The sequence below is a fragment of the Pseudorasbora parva genome, chromosome 4 (assembly GCF_024679245.1).
Source record: "Pseudorasbora parva isolate DD20220531a chromosome 4, ASM2467924v1, whole genome shotgun sequence".
In the NCBI taxonomy this organism is placed as follows: domain Eukaryota; kingdom Metazoa; phylum Chordata; class Actinopteri; order Cypriniformes; family Gobionidae; genus Pseudorasbora; species Pseudorasbora parva.
This window is the reverse complement of record NC_090175.1, coordinates 24,181,607-24,201,020: the sequence shown is the minus strand read 5'-3', so window position 1 is coordinate 24,201,020 and position 19,414 is coordinate 24,181,607. Positions and strand designations below refer to the sequence as shown.

Sequence of the window (19,414 nt, the reverse complement as noted above, 5' to 3'; positions counted from 1 at the left end):
TCATTCCACAGAAGAAAGTCATGCGGGTTTGGAACAACATGAGGGTGAGTAAATGATTTCAAATCATTGACATGTTTGGGCAAACTTTTCTTTTAAACACTATAAGAAGTATCAAGTATCACACAGTCATGGTGATTTTTTTTTTTAATGTAAAATGTGTCCTGTTGCTAAAAATAATACATTTGTTTACCATACAGCAATGTAATTGCCCATTAGCAGCAGATTTTGGAGTGTGCTAAACTATATATTGGTACGGAATCCCTCCCATCATGAGTCACTGGTCTCAGGTCCTGCCTCCCTGATGACATCGTCAGGCTCCACATTCCTCTTTAACAGCTGTAATGGAGATGCTGCTCTTGTGAAGCCGAATACTGAGCCGGACCCACTCTCCTCTGCTGACCGCCAGGGGCTGCTGGAGGACCACCGCCGCCTGCTTCCAGTGCGAGTCCTCACTGAAGGTGCTGACGCTCTGCTCAGAGTCTAGATGGATCTGGTACCAGAAGGGAATGGCAGTCACCTTGCCTGAGCTGCTGACCTGCACCTAACATATGCAAGAGAATAAAAGGCACCTTAACGGAAACTCACAGGACCACTGGGGGACTCAAAATGACTTACAATTGAAAAAAAACCTACTTTTAAAATATGCTAAAACAACCAAATATCAAGATATTTATTGTTTTAATTCAACCCCTCAACAACTGTTTGCTTCCTCTGAAGAAACAGGGTTCCTTTTCTAGACTTGGGAAAAGTCATATAAATATATAAAACATTTTAATGCCATAGGCAATTTTATAACTCAAAAATATCAGCTTTATTACAGTTAATAAAATGAACTTAGTTAAAATAACAAAACTAATAATCCTCCCTAACCCCAAAAATAACAACCAAAAAAAAAAAAAAACTCACTTTGACTTCTTTGTCGGTGTAATTGGCAGTGCTGTTCATGAGGTCTAGTGCGAATAGTTCTACTGGTTCACTAAGATGAGTACATTCAAGTGTGGACAGGTCCAAAAACATATGAACAGGTACCTGAGGGAGGAAACACACATTACAGAAACTTTATCAGATGTGTAATTTACAGAAATCTCTCACCCCATACATATACAGCTTGAATGCAATGGGCCATGAAATGGAAAATGTGATTTTTGATAAGCTGATAATCTTTCATATCTCTCTAGTTGTATGACATGAACCTGTTGTTTTTGTTAAGGCAGGCATTTAGCAACAAAGCTTAAGGAGCTTTACAATGAACCACATAGCAGTGCTGTTTCAGGTCATTTTGGTGCCAAAAGTGGCAAATGTAACGTATACTGAGATTCAATTTAATAGGTTTAAAACAAAACAAAACAGCAAAGGCACAATTTTGCCATCTGCACTAGAATGTGCCTTGAGTTTGCAGGTCAAAGTCAAGTCGAACAAACTAAATGCAAACATTCCACAATTGGGGGAAGTCATGGTTTAATGGTTAGAGAGTAAACATTTATTCTTGATTCTAGATACCGGCAGGGGGAGTGAATGAACAGTGCTCTCTTCCACCACAGGAAAATGGCTACCCACTGCAAATGATGTATGTGTGTGTGTGTGTGTGTGTGTGCGTGCGTGCGTGCGTGCGTGTGTGTGCGTGCATTCACTTCTTACTGCTCCTAATAATTGTACAAGGGTTTGTGTAGGGTTCAACTTGGATGGGTTAAATTCAGAGGACAAATTCTGAATTATGGGTTACCATACTTCACATCCCTCTATTTTTTTTCATAAATATAAGTCTTACAAGCCACTCTGATTATAGCAGTGCAGAAGGGTCTTTGTTCAGACAGGCTGACAGGCTGACAGACAGGGATTGTTATTTTTGAAAGAAGTCTCTTATGCTTTACCAAGGTTGCATTGTGAAATATTTGTACAATTTAATATATACTGTATAATTTAAAACGTAACACATTCCTGTGATGGCAAAGCTGAATATGCAATGGCCAAAAAAAAAAAAAAGTGGTTGTGTCTACATTATTATGAAAAAGCAAATTTTTTTTTTTTTACTATTTGACCATAAATACTATAGTGTATATATATATATATATATATATATATATATATATATATATATATATATATATATATATATATATATATATATATAATATATTGTTATTATTATTATATATAATAATATATTCTGTTTGTTTCATATGAAGAAATCAACATCCATCCAACTTAGCACTTGATATCTAGTAAATTGTGATGTGAGCTGGTGAGATGTTATTAAGGAGATGAGCGAAGCCAACATTTCCATTTTCATCTTTTCCTTTAACAAGGGCTTTAAATAAACATTAATAAAGCAGATTACTATGAAAACTGATGTAGGCATATAGATTTGGTTTGTAGATTAGATTTTTAAAACAAATTTGGTTGCTGTGTGAACAAAGCCTTCATTACATCAAACCCCAGAGTAAATAGGGGGCCTGATACACAAAGACAAGAGATGAAGACTGAGCACAGTGTCACAGAGATGCTGAAGAACATACTGTGAACTGATTGATGAATGGAGCGATGTTGAACCCAAGAGTCGGCTCTGTTCCCTGAACGGCGCTTTCCAGAAGCAGTGTCTCTGACTCAACAAGCATACCGTGGATCACAATGCGCTCTGGAAAAATCTGTCCACCGTCCTCCAACAAACACCTGAAATGTTCACAAGAACAACTTTAAGCAAACCTAAAGAAACTAACTAACCATAGTATATTTTACACTCTTAGGTTAGGGCTAGATTAGGTTACTTTATTAATACCCGCAGGTACATTTGATTTACAGTATAATGACATGATGAGTAAAAAAGCATCCAAAATACAAAAACAAAACTAGTACAATAACAATTACATGATGCATGTGCTCAAGGCTCCACTACTGAAAACTTATAGTATATACATGAACCTGTACATTCATATACAAATACACATCCCTACCTATACCTATATAAAACATACATACATACATACATACATACATACAAAATAATAACCCTATTTGTTATTCAGCACTGATAAAACGACAGGAATAAAGCTGGTTTTATACAGCTTTGTTCTGCATCTTGGGATTAAAAATCTCCGTCCAGAGGAAAGAAACTGAAACTCACTGCGCAAGGGGTGGGAGTCATCATTTAAAATAGAGATAGCCATCCTCTGTAACTGTCTAGTATACAGGGATGCTGGATACAACTCTACCTCACCAACCAACCGACTAGACCATTTTACAATCTGGTTTAAGGAATTTCTCGCTTTTAATGATGTATGACCAAACCATGCAACCAAAGAAAAGGACAAAACTGACTAAATAAAAGCATGTTAAAACATGGTCATTATCGTTCGGTCAATATGAATGTGTGTTAATAATTTCTTTAGACAAAATAAACGTTGGTGCCCCATTTTACACATTTTACACAATTTTGCATCATCAATGGTCCCAAGGTAATATGATTGCACAGTCTCGATAGTCTGACCTCTACAGCTTCATTCATATGACAGTTCCTTCTAAAATCAATGAGCATATCTTTTGTCTTTGATATATTAAGCTGGAGGTAAGATTCCTCACACCAATGTATCATCAATAACTAAGCCATGGCTAAACTCGTTCTCCTGAAGCAGACTAACAATAACAGAATCATCTGCATATTTTATGATGGTTCTATTATCATAACTACTCTGACACATATTTGTGTACAGAATAAATAATAATGGTGACAACACACACCCTTGAGGAGACCCTGTAGACGAGTGTTTTCGGTCAGACAAAAAAAACCATTGACTCTCACTCTTTGTGTCCTATTGGTTAAAAAAAAATCAAGAATCCAACCCACCAGATTATTGCTCAAGTCAAACTGTTCTAAGAGCCTTCTGGTTAAAATGTGGGGTTGGATTGCATTAATAGCCGAGGAAAAGTCTACAAATAACTTACCTAGCTAACGTCGCTTTCTCCAACAGCTTCTGTCTAATAAGGCCGCAGGTCTCTATGCAGTCAAGTATGATGCCGCTCCAGAGCTTCTCGATGGATGGCCGCTGAAGAACAGCAGAATCGTCCTCCACGTGACTCAACCAGAACTCTAGTGCACTTTCAAGCACGCCATTTTCTTTTGCCAGCAGTCTCAGCATAGTCTGGTGATGTTCCTTCTCAACTGAGCTGTAGGCTTGAACCAATCCAGGGCTGGTCTGTTTATCTTCAGTTGAATTGAAGCCCAACTGGGCTGCCATCAAGGAGAGCACAGAAAAGCCCTCAGAGACATCAAGCACATAGATTGGGTCAAATTCTGTGTCTGACTCCTGTGACCTCCTAGTTGACTTTAGAGAAACCAAAAGTTTGTTCATGGCCCTCTGGAAGCTGTTATGATACGCTGTGTTATTGAGGAGGGCGATCTCTGAGGACTCCAGCAGAAAAGCGCGAGGAGGTTTCTCCTGGTTGGTTTGAAGGCCAGCCAGAGCACTGCACAGCTCTGACTCTGGGTTTGCAGTGAGGATCTTGGAAGGTCCTTTAGTTACATTGTCCATATGAAACGTATGTCCGTCTCTCACAATAGCAATGCAGCACAGCCTCAGATAAGAGTCCTTACAGGAGACTTCCACCAATATTTCATCACCACATTTCACAGTGTCTAAGGGATGACATGAGTTGATTAATTAATTAATCCATCCATCCATCCATCCATCCATCCATCCATCCATCCATCCATCCATCCATCATCAAAGGCTATATTCTTGAGAGTAATACAATTTACAATAATTATAACTCATAATTAATGTCAGTTCATTTGGTGTGTCCGACTTAATGTGGCTCTGCACAGATAGATCAGTGTATGGCATTAAAGTACCGCAAGAGTGATTCAAAAGCACATGGAGCAGTCTGCCATCTAATCGCTCTCGCTGTACTTTTGTCATACACCGATCTATCTGCGCAGCACCACATCAAGTTTTATTATTATAAAAAATATATATTAACATTAGAACTAAACCTTTAATCTTCTTCACTAAATATGACAAAACACTAACACTCAGTTTCACGGACAAGGCTTAGGTCTAATCCAGGCTATAATGCTATTTTAAGTAAAAGCAACTTGCACTGAGATATTTTAAAATATGTGTCACTGTTTCATCTCAAGACGCACACCAGTAAGGTTTTTTTCTTTCTTTTTTTTGTCTTTCTGTGCCATGTTTATAAAAGCTACTTAAATATCCTAATTGAACTAAGGTGTAATATTGGCTTAATCAAAGCTCTGTTTGTAAAACCAGGCCTCAATCTAATGCAAACATCATAGACAAATAGACAGTTATGTTTAACCTCATATGATGCATTTAAAACACAAAAACTGGTGCTGAATGAAAAAGACTTTTCAAATTTGATTAGCAGGCTTCCAGAAATGTACAGAAGAAATAAATAAAAGTCATGAAAAAATAAGAATTGCTCAAGTCAGTTATTGTTGTATCATCCATTTCAAATAACCCACCCACAAACTGCATGTACAGGTGGCTAGTTGATTAGTTCTTTTGAAAAATAAGCTCATATATTCTAAAAAAATTAAACAAAAAATAAGATCAAAATAAACGAAAGAAGGTCTAATTTGAAGGGTTAAATTGCTGCTAATGTGCATTAATCAAGAAACCTACTGAAGCGACTAGTTCTAGAGCAGTGGTTCTTAAACTTTTTCACTCTAAGGACATCCATGTCCACAACAAAATTTAAAGGTCCCAGATATAAACTAGAGTAAAATAAATAACTAAAATAATTATAATTAAAATTAGTATAACTACATTTTAGGATGCTATATATTTTAAGAGCTAAATGTTCTTCAAAGAGGATAGTATATAGACCCATCAGGCATAACATTATGACCACCTTCAAAATATTGAGTTGGTTCCCCCTTTGCTGCCAAAACAGCCCTGACCCATCAAGGCATGGACTCCACTAGACTCCTGAAGGTGCGCTGTGGTATCTGGCACCAATATGTTAGCAGCATATCCTTTAAGTCGCGAGGTTGGGCATCCATGGATCAGCACATCCCATAGACGCTCGACTGGATTGAGATCTGGGGAATTTGGAAGTCAATTCAACACCTCAAACTCGTTTTTGTGCTCCTCAAACAATTCCTGAACCATTTTTGCTTTGTGGCAGGACGCATTATCCTGCTGAAAGAGACCACAGCCACCAGGGAATACCGTTTCCATGAAAGGGTATACATGGTCTGCAACAATGCTTAGGTAGGTGGGTCAAGGTAAAATCCACATGGATGGCAGGACCCAAGGTTTCCCAGCAGAACATTACCCAAAGCATCCCACTGTCGGCTTGCCTTCTTCCCATAGTGCATCCTGGTGCCATGTGTTCCCCAGGTAAGCGACACGCACACACACCCGGCCATCCACGTGATGTAAAAGAAAATGTGACTCATCAGACCAGGCCACCTTCTTCCATTGCTCTGTGGTTCTGTTCTGATGCTCACATGCCTACTGTTGATGCTTTCGGCAGTGGACAGTGGTCAGCATGTGCACCCTGACTGGTCTGCGGCTAGGCAGCCCCATACACAACAAACTGCGATTCAATGTATATTTTGACACCTTTCTATTAGAACCAGCATTAACTTCTTGAGCAATTTGAGCTACAGTAGCTCGTCTGTTTGATCCGAACACACGGGCCAGTCTTCGCTGCACATGCAACAATGAGCTTTGGCCACACCGGCCACCAGTTCCCCACTGTTCCTTCCTTGGACCTCTTTTGATAGACCAGGAACACCCCACAAGTCTGACTAAGTCGTCTAGCCATCAGAATTTGGCCCTTGTCAAATTTGCTGTAATCTTTATGCTTGCCCATTTTCACAGCTTCTAACACATCAACTTTGAGGACACAATGTTTACGTGCTGTCTAATATATCCTACCCACAAACAGGTGCTGTGATAAAGAGATAATCAGTATTATTCACTACACCTGTCAGTGGTCATGTTATGCCTGATCTGTGTATGCATATAACATTTTTTAGATTATATATTTAATTTTATTTAGTATTTTGCACAGTCATTATAAAAAGTTGTCAGAACCACAACTCTAGAGTCATTGTCCTCTTTACCCTAATCTCTATTTTTATTTATTTATTTATTTTTATCAATAGGCAGCAGCTCTTACTGAATGGACTCTGAATTGGATAGATGGCCTGCTCCCAGCATGTGTCTTCCTGTGGGCCAGTGGACAGGTGGTTGTCCTGGTCCAGGTGTAGTTGAAACCAAACTGCCAGAGCATCAAGAATGCCCTCCCGCAGCACACACAGCCGCAGCTGCATCACCTCTCTGGAGCAAAGACCCTCTAGCTCCTGCAACACAGAGAATATTTAGGACCTCTTACTATGCTCATTCCACTTTATGTGTTTCAGTCATGTCATTTCTCTACCATTTGCCCCATGTTCACAGTGTGTCTCATTGGCTTACCCAGGTTACATTCATTTAATCAAAATAACAGTTTAGAATAGTACAATTAAAAATAACTGTTTTCTATTAGAGTATGTTTTAAAATGTAATTTATTCATGTGATGGATTATCAATGTTGAATATTTTTGTTCTGTTTTGGAAACCATTTCAGGTTTCTTTAGTGAATAGAAAGTATAAAAGAACAACATTTATTTTAAATATATATATTTTATAACATTGTAATTTATTGCTAGTCACTTTTGATCAGTTTAATGCACCCTTGCTGAATAAAAATATGAATTTCTTACAACATTTTGACCTGTTTGAAACTTGTTTTATCATCAAAATACCGTACTGCTAAATCCATGGCTCTATATGTTGACAGAATTCAATACCTGCACATTATTGAAGTCTATGTCCAGAGCTGTGAAAGGCTGTGTAAGCTGAATGTATCCTCCACGCAGGCGGCTCAGTCTTTCAGTGGTGTAGGGCTCTGTGCTGTCCTCAGTATCAGCCAAACAACTAACCGGACTATAGATCTGTCCTACTACAGACAGATCCAAGCCTCCCAATGAAGACACACACAGCCTGGAGAGGGTTAATTGGATGGTTAAGAGGTCACTGAATGTTGACTGTATTCGTTTTAAGATTACACTCACGCCTGCTTCTTTGATAATTGCTTTTATCTTTTATTTTTACCAGTTTAAAGAGAAATTGAATATAAACTTTGACATTCACAATGCGTCAGTCATGCATGAGCAGCTTTGGTTTCTCACCTGTGGTGTCTACGGATCTCATGGCACTGCACAGCGACTCCAAACACAGTTGCGCCAGCAGGTATTACACGGCCCGTTTGCGAGGGATTGGACAAGGGTTCTCGAAAGTTCTGTTGAGATTATTTAATAATTAGTTGAAATTATGAATAACTAAGATTTTTATTTTAAATCCAGTGTCTATACATGTATAACCACTATATTTTACACTATTATTAAAAAAGAAAATATATTAAAAAAATACATTTTCAGATCAGTGAAAGAAATCCTTATTGTTGAACAAATGCGTGCATCTCAGGTGGCCACTAGGTGTCCCTATTGGCTAAATATGAATTTAACACAAGGCTACTCTCTGATAATGATACTGAAAAAGCTAAACATATTTAATGTAAGCATTCAGAAAAAAAGGATCTGGTGGTTCTAAGATGGCAAAGTATGACTTTTGTTGCCAATATTAAGAGAGACAGAGTCAAACATCTCTTAGTCACTGACCACGACCGGATAAACATCGGATCAGACAGGATGAAGTAATTTGAGTAAAAGGATTACACTACAATCAGAGTTTAGTTTGTGGCATCATGTGACCTCACTGTAGGTTTGCTGATCAGAACAATCAATACTGCATACATATAGATCCATCGATCAGAAAGTGACTTACAGGTGGAGGTAACAGTAGGTGCTTCCATGCATGGATCAGACTCTCAATGATGCCCTCACCAAACAGCCCTGCATCTACTGTCTCTGTTACAACCAGAGATACTCTAATGAAAGGAACATAAAACAGGTCAACACACTCTTGTTCTTTAAAATGGGTACCATAGTGGACTGTTTATATGATTGAAAATATTTATAAAAAACAAAAATGCAATGCACTCTGCAGCCCTTTTATTAAAATAAATTAAATAGGTCATAATTTGCTTTCGTGAATGCAAGATTTTTTACAAATAATACAAAGCACTTTTAGTATTTAATTTACAATTTAGTAAAAGTTAGACTAACAATCAAAAGTTTGTGTTTTTTCACATTAAATTGTAAAAACATTATTTTCATAAAAAAAAATTTAATCCAGAAAATTAAGGATTAAGGAAAATGAATTAACGCTGTTTTCAACACTGACATTGAGAAGAAATGTTTCTTGAGCAACAAATCAACACAGTGATTTCTGAAGGGTCATTTGACTGAAGACTGGAGTAATAATGCTGAAAATACAGCTTTACAATTATATATAATGATACATATTTATATATATATATATATATATATATATATATATATATATATATATATATATATATATATATATATATATATATATATATATATATATATATATATATATATATATATATATATATATATAAATAAAATAAGTTTCGTGATTTATGCTTGCAACCCCCCCCCCCCCCCCCCCCAAAAAAAAAAAACAACAACACTGATGTTATTCTCCCAGTTTAAAACCATTTCAATGTGGATCTTGTTAACTGTATAGAGATTCTTTACCTATTTGGAATGTCTTTTGGAATTTCCATGTCCAGAGACTTTAGGTGAACGATCTTGATACTATCTGCCATCCCATTGGCTGTGAGCACCTCGCATGCCAGCTCATACATTGTCTTTGACAGCTCACAGGCATAGACCTCAGCAGCGCCTGCCATCTTTGCACACATTCTATCATACCAACCGAACAGCATCAAACCACACTCACAGTTGTATATCAGTTGTAGCAGACATTTGTTAGATAACAATGTTATGTAACGGTTTCTGAAAAATCTCACCCGAGGATGCCAGTGCCAGTTCCGATGTCCAGAACGGAGCTGCATCCGCCCTCAACAGCTTTCTTAATAGCCAACTGGTACTTGTGGTTCCTCCCATGGTCGTTGAGCATTAAGAAGTGCCAACGTTCCACCAACCAGTTTGCAACACGGTAGAAGTTTTCCTTTGCCTCTGGAAAGTCTGGTCGGAGTTTAAGGGCTTTGTAAAAATGGCCAGCAGCCTCATCCCGAAATCCCATTCTGAAACAAAATAAACCAATTCAACAATTTTTTATGTTTGATTGATTATGGTTTTAAATTAACAATACAGTCCACCATTCAAATATTTGGAGTCAGTCCATTTTTTACTGAAATAAATACTTTTATTCTTTAAGGATGCATTAAAATGCATGTTTCTACTGCTGTGACAATATGTGTGTGTGTGTGTGTGTGTGTGTGTGAGTGTGTGTGTGTGTGTGTGTGTGTAATAGCCAATAAATTATAAATAAATTAACTTAACATTTCTAGTTCTATACACTAATTTTAATTTTTAATAAAAAAAAAATATTAAAAATTAAAAGCCTGAGGAAAAAAGCATCTCGGTTTCAACTGGTTACAACATTTATAATAATAATGTTTCTAGAGCACAAAATCAGCATATTAGAATGAGGTTACACTTTATTTTAAGATGATGTAGTTACATTGTACTTACTCAAATAAGTACTAAGTAATATTAATTAAGTACATGTACTTACTATATCGTTACGGTTAGAGTTTGGTTTAAAATAAGTTAATTTTAAATTGTAATGATATTTAACAATATTATTGTTTTAATATGCCAGATGTAAAGGATAACGAAATACACTTTCGTGTTGCTTTGCCCTGATAAAGACCATTGTGGGTCGAAACATGTTTATTAACATTTAATAAGTAAATAAGACATAATTACATCTTGATGAGATAAATGTGAGTTTTCTTGGTTTACAAAAACTACTAATAAATAACCTGAATAGATGCTCTCCCATGCTGTTCACTATAATCTCATCCGCTGGAAACAATTCCATAGCTTGTTCATAGCAATCAAAGAGGTCCTGGATGCGTCCAAGAGAGTCCAGCTCATCGGCCCATTTGAACAGAGTGAATCTAAAGGACTCCTGTAAATACAACAACAACATAATTTTTTTTTTACAGAATTTGCAGACTTTGCAAATAACTTTAGATATATAATTCCACCATACATTGCTACAGTAAAAAAAACATGGTAGAAAAAAATCAAGCTTACATTTGCAAAGTCTCTTAGAGCTGGGGCAAGGTTTAGCGCCAAAAGATAGTGAACAAAAGCCGTGCCGTAGTCCTCACTGAATAGACACTGCTGAGCACTTTCCAGTGATCTAGAAACCAGCTCATTTCTCGCAGCATCTTCTCTCTGAGTTCGTCTATGACGCCTCGTCCTCTTTGGTCTTGTAGTGGCATTAGGCATCCTTTCTTTGAAGGGCAGAGCTAATTATGTATCACTTGCTTAAGTTGGAAAACCTGAAAAATAGACACAGAAATAAAAATATGGAAAATTAAATTAAAATATTATTTTATCGTCAAATATAATTATACATATGTTTTCTTGTAAAATAACACATTTGTGTTTATTCAGTTTCAGTTGATACTGGATGGCTAAATTTAGTATCGATATTTACTCATGTCATAATTTAATAACAATATAATATAACAACATAATGTAATGTAGTGCAATATAATATTGTAATATATCAATGTAATATAATATAATAATACTAATTATTAAGCAAGATCATTATTAATATTTAATCTTTAAAATCCGTTAATTCCAAAAAATGTATATATATATATATATATATATATATATATATATATATATATATATATATATATATATATATATATATATATATATATATATATATATTTAGTAGATGCAGCAAATGTGATGTGGCGACAAGAGAAATGATTTTCATATATCAGAATAACATCATTGAATATTATTATTTTCCCCCACAGACATAAGCATTTTGTAATTTAATATGCATATATTAATACTTACTGTAACATTTGTACAGGATCATTTGTAACGTTTCCAAAATCTGGATTGAAAAGGTTGAGGCAGATTTATTATTCTATTTAACGTTACCTGCTTCAGGTTTGCTAGTTGAGATCACGGGGATGTATATTTATCGGTGTCTCATCGACTCCAGTCTATCGCTGTAATAAATCCCAAAAATGAGGTTTAAACATATTTTTATATTGCTTATATCTCCAGATTAAAGAGAAGCTCTACTCCTGTACTGCAAGTCCGTTCAGTACAACCAGGCGGGCGGAAACAACATCCGCTATTTTCGAGTTCCACATAAGATTTACTGACTCTGACCAGCCCATTCGTATTATATAGATTTATTTGTATTTATTATTTTTTGTTCAACAAAAAAATCTAATACATATGGTAAATGATTAATACACGTGGAACATATGTTCATTTCCATAACAACACTTCCCGCGCTCTATTATTCCCCAAAATATCCCTGTTTTCCATAGAACCAAGCGTGATGACGTGAGCCAGAAAAAGCCCTGAGAGCCCTGCACGAGGCGGGAGGAGTCGCGCTCGACTGTCATTCGTGGACCAAAAACCTGACTGGACATTATTACCTTTATTTTAACAGATATCAGTCTAGCGTTTAACTGTTTATCTTATCTTGCGAGAGTTTAACCCTGTGGCATACTTTATATACACAGGAACAAGTTTATTTGCTCGACTTGGACAGAGTTTTATCACCCCCAAAAAGTCCCGACACGTTTGGTCTTACGGGGACGCGTTAGTAGATCGTTTTTAGTATAGCTTTGCGTTCATTTTTCATTTTGTTTCTACATTTGACCAGGTTTTATTCATTCGCTGGTCGCTTTCTAACGGGATTTAAACGCTAGCTAGTCAGTAAACTAGCTGAATCCAGTAAAAATGGGTTTACACCCGTTGGAGTTCAGTGAGTGTTACCTGGATAGTCCTGCTTTCAGGGAGAAAATCAAGGCTCATGAAGCAGAGCTGGACAAAACCGGCAGATTTATCAAAGAGCTATATAAAGATGGAAAGAATCTCATCAATGCCACAAAACGTAAGTGTCATTTTATCACTGAAACTTGAAGTGTGTGCTTTAAATGAAGTTGCTAGCCTTTCAGTCAACGTGATCCAGTAACGTTACTAAACGTAATAAAGGTCAAAGCCTATCATTAACCCAAATCAGTCCAACAGGGTTTGTTTATTTATTTATTTATTGTCAAGGTCACCATGTCATTTCTATTTCCACATATGCGCGAGGGTGTGAGGGTTTGCTGGTCTCGAGAGTAACATGGTTCATGTGGTGAAATGAGCTTGCGTGGCATAAGATTCGCTGACCTTTTTGACGTTTTGTGAAATATGCAATTCACCAGGTGTCCTAAAAGTCTTCTTTTTTATGTATGTTTACATGAGGCATTTTTGCATCACTTGTGTAAGTTAAAAGGCTACAATACTGGGCCAATTTTCATTTCAGACATCAGCAGTTTTGCATCTTCATTTGTGGCTTATCACCTCTGTCATGTGACTCTCCACTTCACCTCCACGTGTAAGGCCTATTGTAAACATTTTATGTCTCTCTCCTCCCATTTATGCATTCATTTTTCTACACTTTAGGACGGGGCAGAACAAATTGGCTAAAAATAAAGCTTGCGTATTATGCCTTGGCTGTTCAGGCCTTTTTTGGACTTGTTTGAATTATTAGGATCTTCAGTGTCTGGGTAGGCTTATCTTTAATGAGTATGTGTTCTGGTATCAGGAAAAAAAAAAAAAAAAAAATGAAACAGAAAGGCCAAACGTTTTTAGGTGCTGGATGGCTTTATGCTAAAGTATATTTTGTCTGAATTTGGATTATTATTTTTTTAAGATTGTGTGGTTCGTTCCTCTTTCTTTTTTTTCCTGCGTGCTTCCTTATAATACTGCAAATATGGCTAAATTAAGATGTTCAGGTCAGCAAGGCAGGCTTCATGGTACATAAGCCCACACATCCACTGCCTACATAATAATCGTGGCTTGGTTAGCTTTAGTTTTATTTGGCTTCAATCACAGGAAACATAAAGCAATCACCAACAACCAATAATAACATGCATTTTAGATGAACCAACCATTGGTAGAGGTTAATTTAGGTCTCTGGTGAGTTTCCCTCAGGAGTAAGATAAAAAAATAGAAAAAAACAAGCAAATGCTTTATCCTTTTGGTCTACTATTTTGTTATAATGTTTTGTAATATTAAGTGCTGTCATTCAGCAGGTGTCATGTTCAGTTGTACTTGAAGGGTAGTTCACCCAAAAATGACAATTCTGTCATTAATTACTTACTCATGTCCTTTGACACTCGTAAGACCTTTGTTCATCTTTATAACACAAATTAGAATATTTTTGTTGAAATCCGATGGCTCAGAAAGGCCATTGGCAGCAATGACATTTCCTCTCTCAAGACCCATAAAAGGTACTTAAAGACATTGTTAAAAAGTCCATCTCACTAGTGAATCTACAGTTCTTTTATAAAGCGACGATAATAGTTTTCGTGTGCAAAAAAATATATAGAAATAACGACTTTATTCAACTTAATTTTTGTTTTCCATGTGGGCCTTTGACGAGAACTCACGAAGAACCACGACACATGCACAAGAATGACTATTTTAACCATGTCATGACGTTTCCATACGTCACCTGTCAGTGACGTCATATCCGCGTTACCCTTGATTGCCATAGAAACCAAGACGCTTTAATAGTTTGTGTTTTATAAGACAGATGAGCAACTGTTTGGATATTTACCAACAGAAAACAAATCATTGTGTAACAGCGCTACACAGTTAGTCTTATTAGCCCCGTTTCCACCACAGGAATTTTACCCAGGAACTAGGAACTTTGGGTGGTACTTCGTGTGTTTAGACCGCAGGAACCAGGGTATAAATGAAGTTCCGGGTAAATATTTCCCCCTCCAAACGGCCCTGCTCGCGGGGTAGTACTTTTTCAAAAGCCCCGTTTCCACCAAAATTACCCGGAACAATTTGTACCAGGAACTTTTTTACAGGAACTTTTCTCCCCCCCAGACCTGCAGCTGTCTGCGTTTCGACCGCGATAAAGTTCCGAGAAGATTAGGCAAATTAGTCCGGTGATGGAGGACTGCACGCGACTGTTCCTCCAAGCCAGTGACGGACAAGGGCTGTCACTTCGATATGCATTCGAAGATGACGTGAAATATCCGTAATCGAACTATAAATAAACTATCCGGTTTTTAAAGTGCCATGTAGCGCAATTGTTTTTACTGTCGGTGCGTTTACATGGAGCACTGTAATCAGTTTAAAAGTCCAATCTGAAGGAAAATGCTCCATATAAACACCTGATCAATCGTAATAAAAATGCCCAAACTGAATGAAATTGTAATCGCTTTGAGATGGGTGGATAAACCTTTTCATGAATCGATCAAACTAAACATTTCACCATGTAAACGACCTGACCGGATTACTTTTGAGTGTGCGTCCTTATGTGATGTAGGCACAGCGCGCGCCTTCACCACGGAAGAGCACACGTCGCGCTCATGCACCAAGCATGACAAGAGAGGAAAATACATTTTTCTGAGGGAGAAACTTTTTATTTCATAAGAAGTTATGAAGATAATGTTGGCATAATGGCACTGTCCCTAAGCCTATGTAAGCAAACAATCATTAACTACTTCAACTGCGCCTGACATTAGAATTTATTTTTTCTGAGATGATTATTACACTTTACAACAAATGAATAGCTTTTATAAAACCGTAAAGTCCTGGTGGCCGTTGAGAGTTGCTATGGCATCCTTAAACACATTCATCTGCTGGAGATGACGGCGTTGTAGAGAATTGAATATATTCGAATGCATTGCTTGATATTTTAATTCCGTTCGAATTCGATTTTTTTCAAAAATGACAGCCCTAACAGACAGTAATCATTTTTGTGTGTACCGATTGAAAGATTTAGTGGACTGTTTACATGAGACGTTATCTAAACCGATCATGTAATGACTTTCAATCGCAATCATTTTGTCACATAAGCAGTTAGTCTGCCACATCAAAAATGTCAACGCTGTTTTCTCCAGCAGCTGGAGTGTGTTAACTGAAGCCATAGCAACTCTTAACGGCCACCAGGACTAATTGACCCTTTTACAGCCCACGTGATCAAAGAGTTGCGCGCGCATTTTGGCAACGGAAGTGGCGTTTTTCCCTAGTTGTTCTAACGTGTTAGCTACTCCGAAAGTTTATCAAAACGGTTTCCCAGCATCAAAATGTCTGGCTGTTGCGTTTTCGGTTGCACTAATCGCTATTCCACCAATGGGCTTATAGGATTCTGACAGGATCACGGCCGTTTCAGAAGAACCGGCAGTATCTGTGGCTGCAGGCGATTAAATGCATTGATTGGAACGAGGACATAAAAATGCTCGCATAAAAAAATTACATTTGTAAAACATTTACTGCACTTGAAACTTAATTATTTATAATAAACCTCCCAACACTGGCTGCCACTGGTGTGTATAATGTACCCCCCACCCCCAGATTATCATATCAATAATCACAGTACTTATCAATTTCATTTGTAATGATTTTATTAATAGTTTAATTGCAAAATAACCATCTGAGAAATGTATGCAAGAAACGTAGTTGGTATTTAAGTACTATAGCATTACAAAATTAAACTTTAAACAGAAGTGTGTCGACACATATGAATCAATAACAACATAAAATGTAAGGAAAAGGATAAATGTATGTCTGTGTGAAGAATAAGAATAAATGTAGCAAATTGTATTGGACATTCTGTACATGCCCACAGACAACGTATTCCTAAGCATCCAGTGATTTATATGCTTGTCTCGGGTGTACACGCTCGGTTTCTCAACTAAATACGTATATATCCGACCACCTGGCCATCTGCTAACGTCTTCTATCCACTCCACTATAGTACACGGATCTGGTAGCCGAATACCATTTGATAAAGTCAACTTTTTAAAATAACTTTCTCGGTTTGTGTTGCTTAATCCGCTCACGTAGCTTGACATGCTGCTGATTCTCGCCACAGTTTGTTGCCAAAATGCGCGCTCATACGTTGCTACGTCATCATTGTATACAAACAGTAAAAGGGTCTATACAGTATTATATTATAAGCTATTTATTTGTTTAAATAATCATCTGAGAAAAAAACAATTCTGTCAGGCGCAGTTAAAGTAAAAACTGCCTGGGGCAATATACGCTGTGTCATTACTCCAACATTATCTTCATAACTTACGAAATAAAAAGTTAACCCCTCAGAAAAATTAACTTTCCTCTCTTGTCAACATGAGCGCGGCGTGTAAGACTGATTATTACTGAACGTAGACCGAACCTCGCAAAAGACTTTTAAAAATGCTGAGTTGAAATAAAATGCTGCGTCAGCTCAACCAATCAGCATGTTCAGCGCCTAAGTCCCGCCCTCGAAAGTTCCTGAACTTTGAAAAAGTACTACCTCGCGAGCAGGGCCGTTTGGAGGGGGAAATATTTACCCGGAACTTCATTTAGACCCTGGTTCCTGCGGTCTAAACACACGAAGTACCCCCCAAAGTTCCTGGTTCCTGGGTAAAGTTCCTGTGGTGGAAACGGGGCTAAAGTTCAGGAACTTTCGAGGGCGGGACTTGGGCGCTGAACATGCTGATTGGTTGAGCTGACGCAGCATTTAGGTTCAACTCGGCATTTTTAAAAGTCTTACACGCCGCGCTCATGTTGACAAGAGAGGAAAGTTAATTTTTCTGAGGGGTTAACTTTTTATTTCGTAAGTTATAAGATAATGAAGATAATGTTGGAGTAATGACACAGCGTATATTGCCCCAGGCAGTTTTTTACTTTAACTGCGCCTGACAGAAGAATTATTATTTTTTCTGAGATGATTATTTAAACAAATAAATAGCTTATAATAACTAAATCCACTAAATCTTTCAATCGGTACACACAAAAATGATTACTGTCTGCTAGGGCTGTCATTTTTGAAAAAAATCTAATTCGAACGGATATCAAATATCAAGCAAGGCATTCGAATATATTCAATTATCTACAACGCCGTCATCTCCAGCAGCTGAATGTGTTTACGGATGCCATAGCAACTCTCAACGGCCACCAGGACTTTACGGTTTTATAAAAGCTATTCATTTGTTGTAAAGTGTAATAATCATCTCAGAAAAAATGAATTCTAATGTCAGGCGCAGTTGAAGTAGTTAATGATTGTTTGCTTACATAGGCTTAGGGACAGTGTCATTATGCCAACATTATCTTCATAACTTCTTATGAAATAAAAAGATTATCCCTCAGAAAAATGTATTTTCCTCTCTTGTCATGCTTGGTGCATGAGCGCGACGTGTGCTCTTCAGTGGTGAAGGCGCGCGCTGTTGTCACATAAGGACGCACACTCAAAAGTAATCCGGTCAGGTCGTTTACATGGTGAAATGTTGCGTTTGATCGATTCATGAAAAGATTTATCCACCCATCTCAAAACGATTACAATTTCATTCAGTTTGGGCATTTTTATTACGATTGAGGTGTTTATATGGAGCATTTTCCTTCAGATTGGACTTTTAAACTGATTACAGTGCTCCATGTAAACGCACCGACAGTAAAAACAATTGCGCTACATGGCACTTTAAAAACCGGATAGTTTATTTATAGTTCGATTACGGATATTTCACGTCATCTTCGAATGCATATTCGAATATCGAATAAAAAGTGACAGCCCTTGTCCGTCACTGGCTTGGAGGAACAGTCGCGTGCAGTCCTACATCACCGGACTAATTTGCCTAATCTTCTCGGAACTTTATCGCGGTCGAAACGCAGACAGCTGCAGGTCTGGGCGGGAGAAAAGTTCCTGTAAAAAAGTTCCTGGTACAAATTGTTCCGGGTAATTTAGGTGGAAACGGGGCTATTGTTTAAATCTCTTGTTTTCTTGATTTACCATGAGTACTATGTTTTTACCATGTCACAGAGACAACACAATTTTGTCAAGTGGCTAACAGCATAATCAGAAAGAGTTTTCTTCATCATATAATATGTTTTATAATGAATCATTATAATGAATAACAGGGCTTGACATTAAGCATGTTCATGTGCTTGTCCTTCGGACAAGTAAATCGTTCATTCACTTGTCCGAGTAAAAATGTGCTTGTCCGGAAAAAAGTTGGATATTTTTTTTATTTTGCGCGCGTGTGCGTGCGCGCGCGCGCGTGTGCGTGTGCGTGTGCGTGTGTGTGTGTGTGTGTGTGTGTGTGTTTGTTGTAACTATAATTTATTCTGAAGCAATATTCTCACCAGTGTTGAATCAGCTTTGACATATTTAAATCTGCATATTTGTGAATTTTTCTTTCTTTTTTAAAAAAATGTTATTGAATCATTTCAAATTTA

General features: G+C 37.3%; 2 protein-coding genes across 3 annotated transcripts in view; one reads left to right on the top strand and one right to left on the bottom strand.

The window, feature by feature from the left end:
• Positions 1-142: 142 nt before the first annotated feature.
• Positions 143-12,308, bottom strand: prmt9 (protein arginine methyltransferase 9). Of its 2 annotated transcripts, none has more exons than XM_067441355.1 (13): positions 12,023-12,308; positions 11,231-11,481; positions 10,954-11,102; positions 9,973-10,209; positions 9,698-9,865; positions 8,856-8,958; positions 8,201-8,310; positions 7,820-8,012; positions 7,147-7,330; positions 3,940-4,630; positions 2,517-2,670; positions 907-1,029; positions 143-541 (listed from the first exon to the last, which is right to left on the bottom strand). In XM_067441355.1, exons 2-13 carry the CDS (start codon positions 11,426-11,428, stop codon positions 311-313), a joined length of 2,541 nt encoding a protein of 846 aa, XP_067297456.1. In that variant the 5' UTR covers positions 11,429-11,481; positions 12,023-12,308; the 3' UTR covers positions 143-310. The 2 variants fall into 2 exon arrangements, with proteins under 2 accessions (XP_067297456.1, XP_067297457.1); XM_067441356.1 differs by having other exon boundaries at positions 12,110-12,308.
• Positions 12,309-12,540: 232 nt separating this feature from the next.
• The window catches only part of arhgap10 (Rho GTPase activating protein 10), a 121,889-nt gene continuing 115,015 nt past the window's right edge, over positions 12,541-19,414 (top strand). Inside the window, exon 1 of the mRNA XM_067441357.1 lies at positions 12,541-13,082. Within this exon, the coding sequence (XP_067297458.1) occupies positions 12,929-13,082 (154 nt within the window). The 5' untranslated portion in view covers positions 12,541-12,928. The remainder of the gene's footprint in view (positions 13,083-19,414) is intronic.